The sequence below is a fragment of the Oreochromis aureus genome, linkage group 8, assembly GCF_013358895.1.
Source record: "Oreochromis aureus strain Israel breed Guangdong linkage group 8, ZZ_aureus, whole genome shotgun sequence".
NCBI lineage: Eukaryota > Metazoa > Chordata > Actinopteri > Cichliformes > Cichlidae > Oreochromis > Oreochromis aureus.
The window spans coordinates 29,039,332-29,059,660 of NC_052949.1; the positions used below are offsets into that span (position 1 = coordinate 29,039,332).

Consider the following 20,329-nt stretch of genomic DNA (forward strand, 5'->3'; position numbering starts at 1 on the left):
GCCATGAGTACCATTCACAGAGAGTTGGGGAATGGCTGCAATCACAGCATTGTAAGATGGCGAAAGATGTACCCTTAGGCCCCCTCCTCGATTCAGAGATGGTCTTTCCCTTTTCATGTAAATGGCCTCCTTGACTCGGCGCTCAAACCAGCGTTCCTCCCTGTCCAGGATGTGTACATCCTCATCGTTGAAAGAGTGTCCACTGGCCTGTAGGTGTAAATAAACTGCAGAGTCCTGGCCTGATGAGGTAACTCTTCTGTGTTGTGCCATCCGCTTCGCTAGAGGTTGTTTGGTTTCCCGATGTATAAATCCTGGCAATCCTCCTGGCACTTAACAGCGTACACTATGTTACTCTGTTTGTGTCGGGGACCCGATCCTTGGGGTGGACCAGTTTTGGCGCAGCTTATTTTGGGGTTTAAAAGCCACAGAGACCCGGTGTTTAGAAAAATGCGTCTCAACTGTTCCGATACTCCTGACACATATGGGATCACTACAGGTTTTCGCCTGGGCAGCGGTTGTCCTTCTCTCCTGGATCGGCTGGAGCTTTCTTTAGGTGCCTTCCCAGCTTTGACAAAAGTCCAGCTGGGATAACCACATTTACTCAGGGCCTTCTTGATGTACTGTTCTTCTGCCTCCCTGGCCGCTGTGTCAGTGGGGATGGTGTTCGCTCTGTGTTGTAGCGTCCTGATGACACCCAGTTTGTGCTCCAGTGGATGATGAGAGTCAAACCTTAGATACTGATCCGTATGCATAGGTTTACGGTACACGCCAGCTTTTAGATGTCCCCATTACTGATGGAAATCTCACAGTCTAAGAAGGCTAACCTGCCACTTTTCATATCCTCCTGGTGAATTTGATGTGTTGGTCCACCGAGTTAATGTGATCCGTGAAATGTAGTACGTCCTGAGATTTGATTTTCACCCAGGTGTCATCCACATATCTGAACCAATGGCTTGGTGGTGTTCCAGGGTAGGATAGCAACGCCTCTTTTCCACTTCTTCCATGTACAAATTGGCCACGATGGGTGAAACTGGGAGCCCATGGCACACCCATGTTTCTGCCTGTAGAACTGACCCTTGTATGTGAAGTAGGTGGAATGAAGACACAGTTCCAAAAGCAAACACACTTGGTCGATGCTGAGAGTGGTCCTGCTGCTGAGGTTGGTGTCATCCTGTAATCTCTTACAGACTACCTCCAACGCTTCCGTGACTGGGATGCAAGTGAAGAGAGATGTAACGTCATACGAGACCATGGTTTCATCTGCCTCCATAATCTCTCACCTTCTCATAAGGTTTGGGGAAACCTGCAGTCAGCTGAGACTGAAGAAGTCACTTGGATGAGTGACGAAACGTTTCTCCCACAAAACGCTACGTCCAGATGAACAGATTCAACTTTTGGAGATTTACTTTCCTGGATGATTGAGAATGCATCAAGACGTTAAACTAGACTTGTTACACATTGTGTCGCGGACCTGTGACACAATGTTAAACTGATCATTACTATTGGATTAGATAATTATTTGCCACAATATGGATATAAACTATCTTCACCTCTTCCAGCTGACACACATCATCACACACCACTGCTGCAGACAGATAGGCACACATCTCCTCCCCTGAGTAGCAACTGAACACATGAACAGGAGTTGATGTTCGCATCACTGAATAACACTTAATGAGGTCAGTGAAGCCCCTGTTTTAACAACAGTGAGTCATAAATAGAAACACTAAATGTCAGCCTGGTCAGGGCACACAGCAAACATAGGTTTTTAATGATTATCAATTATCCACTAGCCATGTTAGCGGTCTTTTAAATTTTCATTAAAGTAGCAGCTAGTTGCTATGGCTAATAATAAAATGTTATTTGTTCCAGGGAATGTATATGTATGTATATAATACTGACAAACAATGTGGTATTAGGGAGATTTTCCTGATTCCAACATTTTGTTCTGGCTTTTTTGCTTGCTGCCAGGAGGATCTGGCAGCAAAAAAATAAATAAATAATTGAGTTAAGCAGCAAACATTGTTTTAATTCAGCCACATTGTTAGGTGTGTTCAGTTTAAGATGGTTTATTGTCAGGGAATTGTATTGAATTATTATTGAATTGGGAATCTCTGTAGGCTGAAAGGCAGGAAAACTGGAGAATCACCTATGGCTATTTTTCTTTTTCATTCTTATTGTTGAGTCATGAACACTGACCTTAACTGAGGCAAGCGAGGCCTTTTTGAATTAACATGGTGGTCTGTTGCAACGTCATAGATTGCTTAGAGTCAGACCTACTTTTTAGCTATTGTTTTTTTGTGTCTTCTTGTTTCCGCAAAAGTTACCATCTGTTATGATCCGGCACCTCTGATACAGCACATCTATGCAGCAGTGCATTCAGGACTGGTCAGTGCTTTGTTTTTTCAAACTTGTGAAACCAGACAAGCCAACAACACCAGAGGGCTACGTGATCTTCAGAGCCAGGCGTGATGCACAGGAGCATGGCAAGATCCACGGAAGAGTGACTTCACACAATTTAAATTAATACATGATTTAAAAATGTGATATTGTAATATCATTGCTGTTGTCCCACGATGCCTGTGGAATCGAGGAGTGTTGTAAAACAAAAACAGTATTGAGTCAAACTAAAAGAGGAGATACGAGCAGCTGGTGATGTGAAACCTAAATGTAAACATGACTCGTGCCTTCGCTAATTGCACTCCATATGATAGGAAGAGCAAATGACGGATGAAAACTACTGATGCTGATGGGCTTTAGGCAGCTGGTTAAAAGCTCGACCATGATTCGACACCACAAAAATCATTTTTCAGTTTCAATTTTGTCAATTATGTGACAATATTGTGGCTCCTGCAAAGCCTGAAAAGGTAAGAGGTTGAGTTACTTCACTTATTATTGAATTTAACTGTAAAGACGTTATTTTAGATTTTTACTTCATATTTCAAGGGTCACTTTTGGGCTTAAATTCGATTTATGCCCTGCCACTGGGTGTAATACTGCTGCTACTGACACCGTGGTTAAATTCACACTTTAAATTAGGCAGTGTGTAACTCATTAAAAAAGGGTGAAAATAAATGCCCTGTATTTACTCACATGTATAAATGCTGGTGCTCCATGCTGCAAATGTCAATGAAACATTGTTGGGTTTTTTTGACTATACTGACAAAAATACTTTTACTGCAACTTTTTTTGAAATATTGTCGTACAATTTTGGTAAATGGTAAAAAGACTGGCACTCACAGTGCTTTTAAGACAATGCTGCTGAGCTATGTGCCTAGCTGACAGGATCTTAAAGATTATTTGTGCCTTCAGTTGCATTTTGTGTGAGTTTTGTGAACTAAAACTCAAGTTTTAGTTTTGGATGAAATATTAAAGATCTCTTTGATATATTTTATTTCTCACCATTTAATATCCGTCAGAAGACTAGACAAGAAATGTTGAGAATAATGAATAATGACATAAAACAGCACTTTTAACATTGTTGTAAATATCCAGTTTAAAAGCATTCATTACAACCTTTAAATTTGTTACAATCTTGGCAAGATTTGACAACTTATAACTATGTAAGTTTGAGGAAAGGTTACTAACCTATGAAGGGAATAGAGGATAAGGAATCAAATGCATTCTGTGCCAGGTTGCCGCTGGACCTGCGGTTGGGAACAGTCGTTGCAGGGACAGGAGAGGTGCAGGGTGTCAAACCAGGCAGCTCCTCAGGTGTGGTGTAGTGCGGATGTTGCAGAGTCTGAATGGGGGTATGACAACCTGGAGGCAGCTTCTGCCTAAGGACCACCTCTTGAGTCGTGGATACAGGAGAGATGACTTCTCTGTGTTCCCCAAGCTCCATTATCTCCTCCTCTGATGCAGACTGAGGGGTGATGAACTTGGACCCTACATCAGTATCAGCAGGGCTGCTACTGGTGGCAGGCCTCCAGTCAAAGTGAGGGCTGCTGTAGCCAGGCTCTCTAAAGGAGTGGGCTTGCTGAAAGACATGACCAGCTTTGTGAGAAAAAGTAGGGCTGTAACTTTTGTAGCCCACTTGCTCTTCCTCTCTTCCTCTCCTTTTCTGGGGCTCTGCTACTTGCTGACCTGACTGTCTCTCACTGGGAGGCCCTGTAGAAGAGGTTGTGATAGATGATTTTACTGTGTTTTGGTGCTGAGGTTCCGAGGTTCTTAGGTCTTTCTGAATGTTGAATTTTGTCATGTTGGAGCTTTGCGAAGTTGGTTCAGAATGTGCAGTGACCAGAGCGGAGGCTTGGGCCAGTGTTTCCATAGAACGTCCGTAGTTGTGCTCATATTCGGCATAGGCTGCCAGCAGGGTCTCTGAACAGGACTTCTTTGCTGGTCCTGATAAACTACCACAGCTGCTGAACCAACAGGAATAGTGAGCAGCAGCAGCTGCCTGGTGGTGTAGGAGGGTTTCCCTTCTCCGTTGCTCTAAAGAAGCAACAGCAGTAGCTGATGGTTTGGGAGTAACTGTCAAGCCCAACCCCAGCTCAGCTAAATGATCCTGAGATATACTGCGATGCTGGGGTGACATGCATTCTGTGCCATGAATGTGGCTATAGTCTGACAGTGCCTGGTGGTAGAGGGTGCCAACATGAACATGGGCAGGAGCTTTCCGAGGTGGAGGCAGAGTTGCAGAAGCGATGGCTGCATTGTGGTTAACAAAGTGAAAGTCCAGTGCAGTAACGGCAGATGAGGACCGTCCGTGGTGTCCCCCCGACGGGGCAAATCGAATGCTTGGATCCTCAGGACTCCTGAACCAGCACACGGGGAGAGTAGAAGCAGCAGGGGGGCGGTTGTCTAATGGTGGGCTGACAGGGCTGGTTCGACACTGCCAGTTGTCAAGGGAGCTGTGAATGTTGTGGCTAGTCTGTGAGGAAGTAGAGCTGGGCTTGTTTGTCCGGTGGTAAAGAGGTGGTGGCTCAGGGAGGTTTTGGGCTTTACCTGAGTATGGCTCATTGCCTTTCATGTAGGCATCCTTGGAGTATGCCTGAGGACAGCAGGGGGGGAGGAGACAATGTAAAATCAAAAGGCAAGATGAACAGCAAGGACAACAAGAGGGCAGAGTCAGTCAGGACACACCATGCAGCACTTTTTCTGGCTTTCTGTCTGTAAATCTTTACCGTACAACCAACATTGGAACCCAGCTTGTAAACTTCAAAGCATTTTTAACAGGTTCTTTTTTGGGTGATCTATTTTTATCTCATTCCCTTCTCTTTTAACAGAGGGGTAATCGTGGCTCAAGAGTTGGCAGTTCGTCTTGTAATCGGAAGGTTGCCGGTTCGAGCCCCGGCTCCGACAGTCTTGGTCGTTGTGTCCTTGGGCAAGACACTTCACCCGTTGCCTACTGGTGGTGGTCAGAGGGCCCGGTGGCGCCAGTGTCCGGCAGCCTCACCTCTGTCAGTGCGCCCCAGGGTGGCTGTGGCTACAATGTAGCTTGCCATCACCAGTGTGTGAATGTGTGTGTGAATGGGTGGATGACTGAATGTGTAAAGCGCTTTGGGTCCTTAGGGACTAGTAAAGTGCTATACAAATACAGGCCATTTACCAATTAATTAATTACACAGTTACCTGTGCATGCCAGTTGATAATGAAGTCCTTTCTGTCCATACACAAACATTTGAACATTTTCTGATGAACTGAAGCAGAAATTTAAACCCCTGTTGTTACACTGATGGCTAGCTCACTGATGGTTACACAGGTCACAAGGGAAAAGAAGAGAAGAAGAGAATATTAAAGAAAGACTATACTCACACTTACCAACTGCAACACATCCTCATCTTTTGGCATAATAGAGAGCTCCAGAATGTTTTCACTACAAGAGAAAAAAAAATGCCAGAAAAAATGCCAGAAAATAAAATAAAAATAAAAATAAAATTCCTTGATAAAGAATTTAGATGTAATCAATGTGATTTAAAATATCTCCAACCTGTTTTGGATGAGTGCTATAACCTGAGAGTAGGTTTTCCCCAGAATGCTCTGCCCGTTCACCTTCACCAGTCTGTCCCCTGGAAGACACAAAGGCACACACACTAAGAGAGGAAAGGAAAATAAAAGTTGCATGCACTTTGGGTTACTAAAGGACCCAAAGTGTTCCCAGAAAAATATCTCCCACACTATTAGACCACCAGCAGGCTGAACCATTAACACAAGGCAGGATAGATCATTGCTTTCATGTTGTTTAAGCAAAATTCTCAGATCAGGCAACATTGTTGCAATCTTCTGTTGTCCAATTATGGTGAGCTCATGCAAAATATAGCATGAACTCCTTGTTTGTAGCTGACAGGAATGGTGCACAGTGTGGTCTTCTGCAGCTGTAGTACATCTGCTTCAAGGTTTTGCGCATTCAGAGATGCTCTTTCGCATACCTTGTTTTAACGAGCGTTTATTTGAGTTACTGCAGTCCTAACATCTCAACCCAGTCTAGCCATTCACCACTTTTTCAAAACATTCTCACTAAACTCTCTAGTTGTTTTGTGGGAACAGTTTCTGAATAGTCTGTCTGGCACCAACAGCCATTCCACCTTTCTTCCCAACTGTGATTGTCAGCAGTTCAAATTTCAGCTAATGGTCTTGACCGTGTCCACATGCCTATGTGCTGTGTTGTTGTTTTTATGTTAGCAATCAGTTGAACAGTGGCACTTGACAAATTTCTTAGAAGTGTGTATATAGCACTCCTCTAGTCTTACTAACCACTCAAAGGGCTTTAGACTACATTTATTTGCATCAAATAGGTAAATCTACTGGTTTTTATATATAGCGCTTTACTGCTCTCTACCTGGGCACTCAAAGTACTTTATCCAAGATGCCCCACTCACCCATTCATACAAGAACTATTTTTCTATGATTAAGTGCTTTCTATCTAATTTTCACACAGAGATGGGTATTTCGGAGAGCAACTTGGGATTATTATCTTGCCCACAAATATATTTAGCATGCAGACTGGAGCAGCCAGGGACTGAAACACCAACCTTCCACTGTAGCTCTGCCTCCTGAGCTACAGCCACCCAAATATGGTAAATTTTGAACCCATTTATTCATTGATAGTGTGTTATTAGTCTCTGAACAAACTGTTTCAGTCTTACTACTCTATATTACGAAGACAGGTAAAGACAAGAAATTTCAATCTGTCCATTCATCCATTTTCTTCCACTTATCCAATTCAGTTTCATGAGTGGACTGGAGCCTATTCCAGCTGCCATAGTGTGAGAGGCGGGGTATACCCTGGATAGGTTGCAAGTATTTGCAGAGCTAGCACAGAAAGAATGACAACCATTCACATTCACACCTATTTGCCATTTAGACTCAGCAATTAACCTAATATCACTGACTGCACATCTTTGGACACTGTAGTTCTCTTTCTTTCTGTTCTTGACATTGTTCCAAATACAAAATTAATATATACATGATAATTAAGTGTGAATCTGTAAAAAATTACATTGTTATATGTTATTATAATTATTCAGTTTTAGATTATACTATAATCTTTTAATAAGATTTATGACTATGCCAGTAAATTTTATCCATGTTGACATGTTTGACCCCAGAGAGATAGGTCCAAGACTAAATAACTATTCAGATCATTACTGAGAATAGATCTGAATAGTTTTATAGGCTAATGATAGTGTAATTCATTCTATTGTCAAAGCTACTGGTGGGCTATTATTGCATAGTTTGGCTGGCTGTATTGAGATGTTGTAATTAGGGCTGGGTATCATCATTGATTTTTTTATAACTGATTCAATTCTGATTCACAGTGTCCCGATTCGATTCAATTTAATTCAATTTTGACTCAGACAGTTAGAAATATTATAATTATGATTATTTATCAGTACATATCCATAATTTTATATCTATGTAAAAAACACAGCTGATGCTCATGAGACTTCATCAAATGATCTTTGTGTCAAAGAGGATAAAACACAGAAAAACACGAAGGAGATTTTGCTGGCCTGTCTTTTTTATAGCAGATAACCACCTTAAAAATATTCTGCAATAGATCAAAAATGGAAGAAAACCATGAATCAATGTATGAACATTACCTGATGGTGCGGAAGTGAAGCAGAGCAAAGTTACAAAGGTTTTATTAGAGACACAGCTAAGAGTTTTACAATTTGGTATAATTTGTAAAAGTTTAAATTTCTTCCGTACTGAACAGCAGAAATTTGATTTTTTTGTCAGAGGTCATTTTTGATTTCACATTTTTAACCACAGAATCAAGTGTGTCGTTCATGTTGTGAAGGTGCATGTCTCCTACCTGTACACAGTCCAGCTTGTTGGGCGGGACCATTTTCTTTCACACTCTTCACGAAGATTGTGTCCATTGGCTCCAACCAAGACCTCTGGCAACCTGGTTAAAGTATCATTAAAGTCCACAGTGTTATATCAGATCTAAGTACATGTAAAAACAAACAAAATAAAACCTTATCCTCTTTGTTTGTTGTTTGGGGACCAGGTCTTCTGATAATTGGAAGGTTGGTGATTTGATCCTTGGCTGCCCCAGTCTGCATGTCAAGTATCCTTGGCCAAGATCCAATGGATCACATGTGTGTGAATGTTGCACTTAAGCATAGAAAAAATGCTTCTATGAATGGGTGAATGAGGCATGTTGTATAAAGAGCTTTGAGAGCCCTGGGAGAGAAGTAAACCGCTATATAAGAATCCAGTCCATTTACCATGTTACAAAACATAACACAATAGGGGCCCAAGGACATGTTAAGACACTTAGAAGAAATATTGATGCGACTCATTATATAAATCCAACCTCCTGTAAATGTGTAAACATTTGCAAACAGTGTCCTGTTGATTAAGTTAGCAGAAATAGGCAACACCTACCTTTTCTAGTTCCATTTCCATTCTCTTCATCCTGTGAAAGAAACAGGGCAGGTGTTAAGATAAGGAGGACCAGAGGACACTGCTTCAGGTCTGGCTGCTGCCTTTCTGCCTCCATGGCATTCTGCCTGAGTTTCCCATAAACACACTTACACATTAACATGCTGCTTTCTATTTGATTGGTGGTCTGATTGGTCTACCTCGGGCTTTTGATACTATGCTGAATTATTTTATTCCTGACCTTGGCACCTAAAGCCCTCTGTACATGCACTGAGACTTGCTGCTACACCACACAAAAATGGCTAAAAAATAAAAAAAGTTCCAAATAAATCACTCATAATAATGATAATAATAATAATCATGAACACTGATTTAGTATTTTAGGACAACTTCTCACTCCCCTTTTGCCACTTACTAAATTACATCATTAACATGATATTAATGATGTCTGTTAGTGGCTAAGAGAATGTCACCAGTCCTAATAAGTCATAAAAAAAAAACAAACAAGGTATATGATATAGGTATATGGGGTTGAGTTATTCAGATTCAGATTTTTAAAGTTTAGTTTTGATTCCAGAAAACAATCAGTGCAAGAGAAGTTGCTAAATGTGCTAGAATAACATAATCTTACCAGAATGTTCAATAGTAGTTCCACATCTCATAAGTTACCAAAGTTTTATTTAACAAAATTCCATTGACCCTGTGAGTTCAAATTATTGTCAGGTAACCCTAATCCTAACTAACCCTAGGCAATCAGAATATGGAGTGTTGGTTTTAATAACAATTCTAACATACATCAAAATATATTCACATTTTCTTAATAAAAAGTCACTTTTGCCATTTTTCAAAATATGGTTTAGACCTCAGAGGATTAATGTAATGCAGATTTCAAATATAAGAAAAGTTCAAAGTTCAAGTGGATCTAATGAAAGCAGTATTTTACCTTAAGGTTATTGAGGAAGGATTTTGGTGGGTAGACAATAAAATGCCGCAGAGTAAAGCCAAACCCCTGTGAGTTCTTCTGCAGAAAAATTGTTCGTGGGCCGTGCCACAATACGCCCTCCACCTCGCTTGATGATAGTGGCCGACACCTGTTCTCACTGGATGACAATATGCCATCTCTCTTCTCTTTAGCCTATAGAGGAGATGGAATAAATGTTTAGATCAGTAAGCATTAGCTTCACTTTTTCTCTTGAAAAAAAATCAAGACTGTTGAAATGTTACTGTGTGAACCTTGAAGTGATGTTTATCACAAGTATCATTTTCAGGCCACAGAGTTGAACACATTGAAGGAAGCGTGAGTTGGTGGATGCGGGTGGTTCAGTAACTGAGGACACTGCCTGATCTGACCAGTATAAAATCCAACCAATAGCAAGACGCATCATAGTTTTAAAGAGGAAACGTTACCAGCAACCTCACATATGATTCCACTTTTTACTTCCCAACAATGGAAGAGTTAAAAACATATACCATCTATAAATAAGTCTTGCAACAACAGGGACATATTAGGGCTTGTAAACACACATCTGGAAAATAAGATAAACAACTGACAAAGAAGGTAAAGGGTTCAGGAGGTGGAATCTTTTATGTTTTACATTCTGCATTTCTCCCGGATCGTGGCCCAACATCAAATCAGTTTAAGCAGGCGATGCACTATGTGTACTACATGATGTTTAAGGTTCAAAAGGATATTCTGTATGTAAACATGCCTGGCCACTAAAGGTAAAATACACATCATCATTTGATTGTTAGGTTTGGGGAAATGAGTGAGAGCATAGCAGATCATCTGATGCAACGTCTATTTGGCAGAAAGTGTAACTGAATATAGAAATAAGTTTAGGTGATTACCAATGATTTCCATTTAGTGCTAAACACATTGCAGAGGTCACATGGAAATTTTTCACAGAAGGCAGTGATGGTGACGCCATTAGATGGTGATTTTATGTAGTTTCTTATAAAAACTGGAATGTAATTACTTTTATATACATATTTTAAAAGCAATGCAACACTAGCAATGCACACTCTACAGCACTGAGCAGGTAGTTTCTGCTCAGGGCTTTCCATTGTTCACAGCCTTTCAGAACTCTGCCATGACATAACAACAACAACAACAACAGCAACAACAATAATAACTTTATTTGTATAGCACTTTTAAAGACTTAAGTACTTCACATTTTAAATAAAAGCCACATACAGAAGTTAGTAAAGTAAGTAAACATGTTCAATCATACAGTCAAACATTCTTCCAACATACACGCATACATGCAAATAGTTGCAAACTATGACCAAAAATAAAAGGGAAAAGATTAATGAAAGGTTAAGGACTGCTGAAAATTGCGTTTCCGCAGTCATTTTAAACAAATAGTAGAGTCAGCCAACCTGGTAACTGATCTCCTCTGACTGTAAAATTAGAGTGAGGGGCAGTAAGAAAAGCCCTGGTTAGAGGATCAGAGAGGCTGGCTGCAGTGAAAAGGTCTCAGAAGTTCTGCTGCTTAAGCAGGGGCCTATCACTGTAGAGCTTTATCTCACTGGAAGTCAGTGTAGGAATCTGAGAATAGGTGTAATGTGTACTATGATCCTGTAAACTTTAACACTAAAACTGATTATTACTGGGTTGTAGTGGAGACACAGCTCTTGTTGGTGGCCATGATTATTAACTTTCAATTATTAATTGAATATTCAATGGCTCAGTTTGATGCAGAAGCTGAAGTTTGTTATCTGCACGAGTTTTAGATCCATAGTGAACCTGCAGAGGAGTACAAATGGTCAAAAGTCTTTGAGTGATCTAAGCAAAGCAATTGCACTGGAACTTGTTCACAGATGGAAATAAAAATCACCCTAAAACACTGAATTTAAGCAATTCCAATCACTTCCATTGGTCAGAGGTGTATAAAACAAAGCACCTGTGTAAACTGCTTCTACAGACATTTGTGGAATTCACTGAGCTTTCAGGAGCTGCCACCTGTGCAACAAGTCTAATTGTGAAATTCCTTTGATAATAAATATTTCACAGTCAAGTTGGGAATGGCAGGAACTCAGCCATTAAGAGGTATGTGATGGGTTTCCATGGCTGAACAGCTGCATCACAGGCTTACATCACCAAACGCAATGCAAAGTGTTGGATACAGTGTTGTAAAGCATGTTGCTACATATTCTCTGGATTGATGAATCACGCTTCTCCATCTGGCTATCCAATTAATCTGAATGTGTCTGGATTTGAAGAATGGTTATTGTCTGACTGCACTGAGCCAAGTGTAAAGTCTGGTGGAGAGGGTATTATGATGTGGGGTTTATTTTCACAAGTTAGGTTTGTCCCTTAGTTTCAGTGAAAGAAACTCTTAGCGCTTCAGCATAGCAAGACATTTTCGACAATTTCAAGCTCTCAACTTTGTGGGAACAGTTTGGTGATGGTCCCTTCCTGTTTCAACATGACTGCACACCAGTGCACAAAGCAAGGTCCATAAAGACATGGAGTCCAGTTTGCAAACCAACAAAACACCTCTGGAATGAATTAGAGCGGAGACTGAGACCCAGGACTTCTCATCCAAGATCAATGTCTGACCTCACAAATACACTTCTTGAAAAATGGTAAAAAAAAAAGTACCATAAACATAGCTGCAAAGGGTGGACCAACATCACATTAAACTCTACGCATTTAGAATGGGATCATTACTAGTATTACTAGTATTGCTCCATTCATCCAGCTCAAAATTATTTGCCAAGTGGCAAGGACCCTCTGTCGTCACACGGCAAGCAGGGAATGTTGACTATGAAGTGGTGCGGTCAGTGGGGGCAGGCCCACACAGATATACCACCACCAGCCCTTCACCTACGCCAGGTGGCTGTACGATGCTGCAGCCAGATGGCTACAGTCTGGCCCCATGCCAGGAGAGGCTCTGCTGCTAAATATAACTGTCCTCGAAAAGTTTGTGGAGCGACTCAAATGTCACTGACCAACGAGCCTCAAAGTCGTCATGATCCTGGCCAAGTCTGGCTGACCCTGACAGCGTGGCAGGAACATACCCAACTTGGTTGGCTGCTACGGAGCATTGACCATATGTCATCATGTTTCTTGTTTAATCCTTTTTCATCTGCCGTCTCTCCACAGGTCCCGGTGGCTACAGTCACTGGTCCCTGCCCATCAGGAGCCACACGAAAGTTGGGGCAGCAGTGCTGGAGATGCGATCAGGCGGGACACATTGGCCAAGAATGTCCTCTCATGGAGCTGTGACAGGTGTTCTGTGACGCTGGCCCTCCGACACGTTCCCCTGGTCCAGTAGAGAAGCACAGTACTCTGGTAAGGTGCCAGTGGAGTCAATATTAGGCTATTATGGACTCAGGATATCTGCAGATCCAGGTCTACCAAACCCTGGTTCATCCGGGGGCATTGTTGGAAGTGAAATGGGTGGAAGTCAGATGCATGCATGGGGACATTCACAAATATCCCATAGTGTGGGTGGAAATAAAATACCGGGGAAAACATAGACTTAAGGCTGTGGGTTAGTGCCTGCTGGGGGCACCTCCTAATTCTGGGAACATATTGACCTGGGTTTATTTCAACAAGGATTAATCACTTGGAAGAATTTGAACATGATTTTTTTCAGGTAGAAAAATTAATGTGGCAATTGGAATCTAATGACCCATCATAGCAGAACGAGATCCCAGCGGTCACAGGATTTAGGACAGGACCCCTCAAAAAGATTAAGAGCAATCTTACTGTGACAGAGACCTTCGGCTCTATAGAATGACAGTGTGTTTGTGATTGTTAGTTATGCATGACCAAGAAAATAGGTATACTAATAGAAATTGATGCGAATATAAGAAAGCCTAGTAAAAGATTAGGAGAGCCTGCAAACAAACTGAAAAGTTGTTGTAGGCCAGTAGACAGAGAGCGAGAGAGAGAGAGAGAGAGGGGGACAGCTTGCAACCAGGTTGAAAGGCAGACATAGGCCATAAGAGAGGGAGAGAGTAAACCTGTGACCAGGCTGAAATACCAGCATAGATCAGGAGAGAAGTGAGTGTTAGAGCCCGCAACCAGGCTGAAAGGGCAACATAATCTAGAGAAAGCTGAATGTGAGAGCCCGCAACCAGGCAGATTATTGAGGTTATAGAGGGGTAAGATTAGGGAGGCTAAGAACAATTACAGGAGAAAGCTGGAGAGGAAACCCCAGAAGAACAGCATGAGAGAGGTATAGAGTGGCATCACTGGATTCAGGCCATTCAATAGTAGAGGAGCAGAGTGTGATGAAGACAGAGCCAATAAGCTGAATTTGTTAAACAAATCTGACACTGCAGTTAATGTTCACCCCCCCTCTGACAGCCTGCAATCCACAGCCACACCACTCTCTATCCCTCTCTCTCCACTTTGCACCATAGCCTCCTGTGAAAGTCCTTGATGCCCCTCCCCCACCTGTCACTTTCACTCACAACCAGGTTCAGCGAAAACTGAGAAGACTCCACTCAGGCAAGTCTGCTGGACCAGACGTGATGAATCCCCGTATCCTCAAGGCCTGTACTCCCAGCTTTGTGGAATCTTTGATAAAATCTTCATGATGAGCCTGTGATAGCAGAGGGTCCCAGTGGTGTGAAGACATCATGACTCGTTCCTGTACTAAAGACACCACATCCCAGTGGCCACCAGGATTACAGACCTGTGGCACTGACTTCCCACGTCATGAAGACCCTGGAAAGACTTATTCTCAATCAGCTCTGACCTATGGTCAGACCACATCAGGATCATCAGTTCGCTTGCCAGTGCCGCCTTGGAGTTGAGAACGCCATTGCCTAACTGCTCAGTCATGTCTATACCCATCTGGATAGGCCAGCACCAGCGAGCACTGTGAGGGTAATGTTTTTCAACTTCCAGTGCATTTAATACCATAAGGTGGACCCTCCTGGGTGATAAGCTGACAGCGATGGAGGTGGATGTCTCTCTAGTGTCCTGGATTGTTGATTACCTGACAAGGAAGACCACAATATGTGCGTCTTCAGCATTGTGTGTCTGACAAGGTGATCAGAAACACCTAGGCAGTACAAGGGACCATCCTCTCCCCTTTCCTGTTCACCCTCTACACCATGGACTTCATCCACTCAGCTACAGAGACCTGCCATCTTCAGAAATTTTCTTATGGCTGTGTGGTGGTTGGATGCATCAGTAAGGGTTATCAGATAGAGTACCGGGCTGTGGTGGACTCCTTTGTCAAGTGGTGCGAGCAGAATCAACTGCAGCTCAACGTGACAAAGACCAAGGAATTGATTGTGCACTTTGAATGTGGATGAGAAAACCAGTGACTCCTGTTTTAATCTAGGGGGTCAATGTGGACATTGTGGAGGACTATAAATACCTCAGAGTACATACTGACAATAAACTGTACTGGTCTAAAAACACCACTGCACTCTACAGGAAGGGTCAGAGCTGTTCATATTTTCTGAGGTTGCTTAGGTATTTCAATAGCTGTCGAATAATGCTGAGGATTTTCTATGAGTCTGTTGTGGCCGGTACCATCCTCTATGCTGTTGAATATACTGCATGGTAAGTCTTTAAACAAGTGATGAAAATTCATGGTAAAATAGTGCGCAGTGACATTGCACTGACATTTCTGCTGTTTGTGAGTGAGTTGTGACACTTGCGCACAGGAAGAGCACACCCAGTTTTGTCCCTAACAGCAACCAGGAAATGAATTTCCAGATGGCTCATTATAATGTGACGGCTGGTCATATGGAGTATGATAAAACTCATAAAGAAATCATGGCCCAATTCTATTATCTGGCCATATCTTGGGGGATATGTGCCAGTGGTTCACATGCTGCCTGGAAAGGATATCTTAAGAGCACCATTGGGCTCATTACTGGTGATGGAGGTCCCATTTGAATGTCATTGGGCCATTTCACCAGAGCGCACAAGGATATCACTTTGTATTAGTTCTGGTGGATTATACAACGTGATATCGCGAACCAGTGCTGCTGAACAATATTTTTGCAAAGAGTGCCATGCAGGCGCTGTTTCAGGTGATTCAGCATGCACAAAGAAATACTGACTGACCAGGGCACATTGTTCATGTCTTGCACCTTAAAGGAGTTGCATGAGTTACTGTCAAGTCTATTCGGACCAGTGTCTGAATAAAATTTTGAAAGAAATCAGAGTTATATTCCACAAAGATGCCTGAATTGCACAGAGAGAGGTCTAATCCTGCATCTGCATATGCTGCAGGTGTACCCCCAGACAGACGAAACAGCAGTTATTGCATCCTGCCCATGTCCCAAGACCAAAAAGGAGGCAAGGTGGTTCTTGGGACTGGCTGGTTATTAGTTATTAACAAATCAGGTACAATACAATAGAAAAAGACTGTCTGGTGATCGGGTGGGCGGTCAACTCTCTTTGTTATTACCTCCTGGGATGCCGATTCACCCTCTGTTCAGCTCTTGCCCTGCTGTAGTGGCTCTACCGCGGTGGGTTCAGGGAGAAGTGCTAGGGGAGGCTGGCCAATGCGGCTGGTGGTCTTTGTCTAATCATGCCTAAGACCTCGAAGGGGACAGGAACTGATAGTGGACAGCTGTGAATGAGCAGATATAACAATCTGAACAGTCACCTCAAGATTCTTTACATTGTAAGGTAGAACCTACCCAACAATCATATGAACCCTTATGAGCAATCGCATTGTTGACAGTGGAAAGGAAAAACTCCCTTCTAACAGGAAGGAACTTCCAGCAGAACCAGGCTCATGGAGGAATGGCCATCTGCTGAAACCAGTTGGGGGTTAGGGTAGGAATACAGGACAAAGACAGATGGTGGAAGAAAGCCAGAGATTAATAATAACTAAGGATAAACAGAGTGATGTATAAACACATAGTGAGTGAAAAAGGTGACTGAAGAAACACTCGCTGCATCATGGGAAGCCCCCAGCAGCATAGACCAATTGCAGTATAACTAAGGGTCACCTGATCCAGCCTTAACTATATGCTTTGCCAAAAAGGAAAGTCTTAAGCCTAATCTGAAAAGGAGAGAGGGTGTCTGTCTCCTGAATCCAAACTGGTAGCTGGTTTCACAGAAGATGGGCTGGAGGCTGAAGGCTCTACCTTCCATTCTACTTTTAAATACCACTGACCTGGGGTCTGAGAGTGAGGTACTCTATTAGGGTTACACGGTACTATGAGGCCTTTAAGATAAGAAGGAGCCTGATTATTCAACCCGGGGCATTGTTGCAGGCATAGTGGGAAGAGGTTAGGTGTGTACATGGGGACATCCATGAATATCCTATAGTGCTGCTGCAAAATAAATACAAGCGCAAAACACATAGAGTAAAGGCTGCAGTTAGCCCGTGCCTGATGCATTCCTTAATTCTGGGGACAGATTGACTGGGGTTTAGTAACCTGTTGGGGCAGTGTGCGTGGGGATGTGTTCATGACCTTTAGCGGCGTGTGGTGTCTGCGCTGTGCTCAGCGGTGACGCGGGGGCATCTGACGCTGACTTTGGGGAGGAGATGGCAGGGCCTTGTGAGGCCCCGCCGACTCCAGTGATTCACTCCACGGAAGGTTTTCCTCTAGAGCTGTCTTGTGACGACACCCTTCGCTCAGGGTTAGGGGTTAGGGACCAAGTGATAAAAACTTATGGACACTTGGTGTGCCCTGATGCAGCATGGACCTACCCACATTTTGTGTTGATTAAAGACAGGCTGCATCTGTGTGATCTGCTTGGCGCCTGATATTATAGGCCGGGCGTCCGAGCGGATGTGCGCCGACGGTGCGCTTCCTGCTCAGAGTGACAGCTGGTTAACCAGCCGGCCATTCCAAAAATGCTTTTGCGCCCACTACTATTAATGGAGGTTCCATTTGAATGCATTGGCATGGACCCTCATCGGGCCATTTAACTGGAGTGCACGCAGATATCGCTTTGTATTAGTTCTGGTGGATTATGCAACGCAATATTCCGAGGCAGTTCCGCTGTGCACCATTTCTGCAAAGTGTGTGGCTCAGGCACTGTTTTACGTCATCTCACAAGTCAGTATCCCGAAACAGAAACTGACTGACCAGGGCACGTTGTTCATGTCTTGGTCATGAAAGAGCTGTATGACTTACTGGGCATTAAATCTGTTACGACCAGTGTCTACCATCCTCAAACTGATGTGCTGGTGGGGCGGCTGAATAAGACTTTAAAATCCATGATTCGTAAGTTCATTCACGAGGATGAACGCAATTTGCTGCTTATCCCATGCCCTGGGTCGACGAGCTCCTGGACCGGTCAAACACTGCTTGCTTTTTCACAACACTGGATTTAACCAAGGGCTACTGGCAGATTCCCTTGTCTGCAAAATCCAAGGAAAAAAATTGGCCTTCTCCACTCCCTACAGTTTGCACCAATTTGTCACAGTTCAGTTTGGCTTGTTCGGAGCCCCAGTCAGTTTCTAGCGCCTCATGGACTGGGTGCTGCAGCCGAACGCTGCATGTACTGCCATCTATTTGGATGACGTCATCATCCACAGTGACACCTGGGCGCCGCTTTGCATATTATAAATATGGCATTCCGTTATGCCATGGTGGATCATTGGAGTCTAATTGCCAAATACATAAATTTCTATATCTCAATTATTTATGTCAAATTCTTCCAAGTGATCTCTCCCTATTGCAATAGGTCAGGGCTGTTGATCTGCTAATAGGGTAATTTTTAATGCATTTAACAGGTGAGGTATTCCATAGTACTTGTTAAGAGAGAGACACTAGGGAGTTTATTTCCCAATTTGCATGCCATACCAGTGACAGAGCATCAAATTTAGGTTAATGTCACTCAAAAATGACAAAAAAAATTAAATTATAATAAAAGATAATGTCTCAATATAATTCATAATTACTAGACATTTTGGGACAAATATGAGCTGCAACAGGTAAAATACTAAGTGTTCTGTTATAATATTTGCATGATTCAGGTAGGAAAGCCATAATAGCCAGAATGGCTACTATGTGAGGTACATGGTCGAAACATGATGACTCTACTGTCTAATGTAATAGTGAAAGACCAAAACCCCAAACCCTCTTGTTTTGGTGAGTCGATATCTACATGATGGTATTAACCCAATGATGTCTACATGATCATTGGTCATGACCCCAAACCTTGTCTTGGAACCTAATCCTGTTTTAGATTAAATGTTTTGGGTGCTAAATAACATGAGATGTTGACATGCAGTTATTGCCAAAAAAAATTGTGATTTTAAACTGTTATTTTAGAACTTATTTAAGAGTATTAGTAGCTATGGGACACTTTTTCTGCAAAAACATTGTTCTTAAACAATTTAGTGTGCCTTTAAATCCAGCAGATAGCGCCCCACATAGTGTGTCAAGTTTAAGATTTTCATGCACAAAACTAATCCTTTGACCAATAAATCAAATTTGTTAATACTGCTTTAATCACAACTAATTACCCAAGACAAGCAACGGCGACGTATGACCCTCCGGTATGCACTTCTTCTTGTTGATGTGATGGGTGTTTGACAAGGGCAGGCATGAGGCAAAACATCCCTTAAAACAGCCAGCCAGATACAGCGAGGTTCGGCGTCGCTACAGTCAACCCCGACAGAGCACTGGAATCGCCACTTGTGGCCTGCTGGAGCTGGTGCTACACTCGACACCCTCAACATTAGAACTTCCACACTCAAACAAACATGTATTGTCCTTGAAGCAAACACATAAAAACACACCAAAGCTTCAGAATGTGAGACTGAGATTTGCGTTCATCTTTGCAAAGTCTCTACTTGCTGCATTGTGACCTGAATAGTAAGTTAAATTGGTGGTAAAAAAAAAACAGTTCTACACAATGTTAACTACTGAAGCAGCACCATCAGAACTGGCAAAGCACAAAGTCTGTAAGTCTACTCATCTGGTCATGTTTCAAAGGTCTTAAAGATCGATGGTCAAGCTATGCAGACGCAGTCCAAACTTCACGTATAATATGATGTTCACTTTTCTTCCATTTTCTCTTGAGCAAGTCCTCAGTGTTCAGTGTTTTTGTGATCAAAACAGGAAATATCGACTTCTTCTTGCCCTCAATATCCTCTCATTTAGATATAACGTTTTTTGTATAGAAGAACATAAGTTCCAGGTTAATTCTAGTTGTAAAATAAGCTGGCACTTTTCTTCAATTTCAGCTCGTCCTCTTGAAAGCATTCAAATTGTCCAAATGCAACACACTCAGTTCAGTGATGTAGTGGTTTGCTGTGTGTAGGCTGGCTTATATTCATCACTCATCTCTGGATTTCAGAAACAAGTCCATCTCAAATAAGTAATGCAAAAATCGCACGGTGCTCATAAGATATCCTCCTCTATTCTGGCACTAGAGCAGTATTGGTGTCTAAGTATAGTCTTCCCCTCTCTCCACTGTGTGTCTCTTTTCATTCTCTCCCTGCCTTGGGTCTATTTGCTGACATGCCAGCTCTCTCTCTCTCTCTCTCTCTTCTCTCTCTTTTTCTCTTTCAGTCACATTCATCTCATTCTTTAGCTTAACAGT

The 20,329-nt window shown here is 42.5% G+C and overlaps 1 protein-coding gene across 3 annotated transcripts in view; it reads right to left on the reverse strand.

The window, feature by feature from the left end:
• Nucleotides 1-20,329, reverse strand: part of LOC116313535 (rho GTPase-activating protein 21-A-like) — a 79,950-nt gene that overhangs the window by 22,865 nt on the left and 36,756 nt on the right. For 2 of the 3 annotated variants that reach the window (XM_039616716.1, XM_039616714.1), the window contains exons 2-7: nucleotides 9,779-9,970; nucleotides 8,839-8,869; nucleotides 8,261-8,353; nucleotides 5,933-6,011; nucleotides 5,758-5,818; nucleotides 3,589-4,993 (exon numbers count right to left, since the gene is read on the reverse strand). In XM_039616716.1, the coding sequence (XP_039472650.1) occupies nucleotides 3,589-4,993; nucleotides 5,758-5,818; nucleotides 5,933-6,011; nucleotides 8,261-8,353; nucleotides 8,839-8,869; nucleotides 9,779-9,970 (1,861 nt within the window). The remainder of the gene's footprint in view (nucleotides 1-3,588; nucleotides 4,994-5,757; nucleotides 5,819-5,932; nucleotides 6,012-8,260; nucleotides 8,354-8,838; nucleotides 8,870-9,778; nucleotides 9,971-20,329) is intronic. The other variant, XM_039616715.1, reaches the window with a different exon arrangement.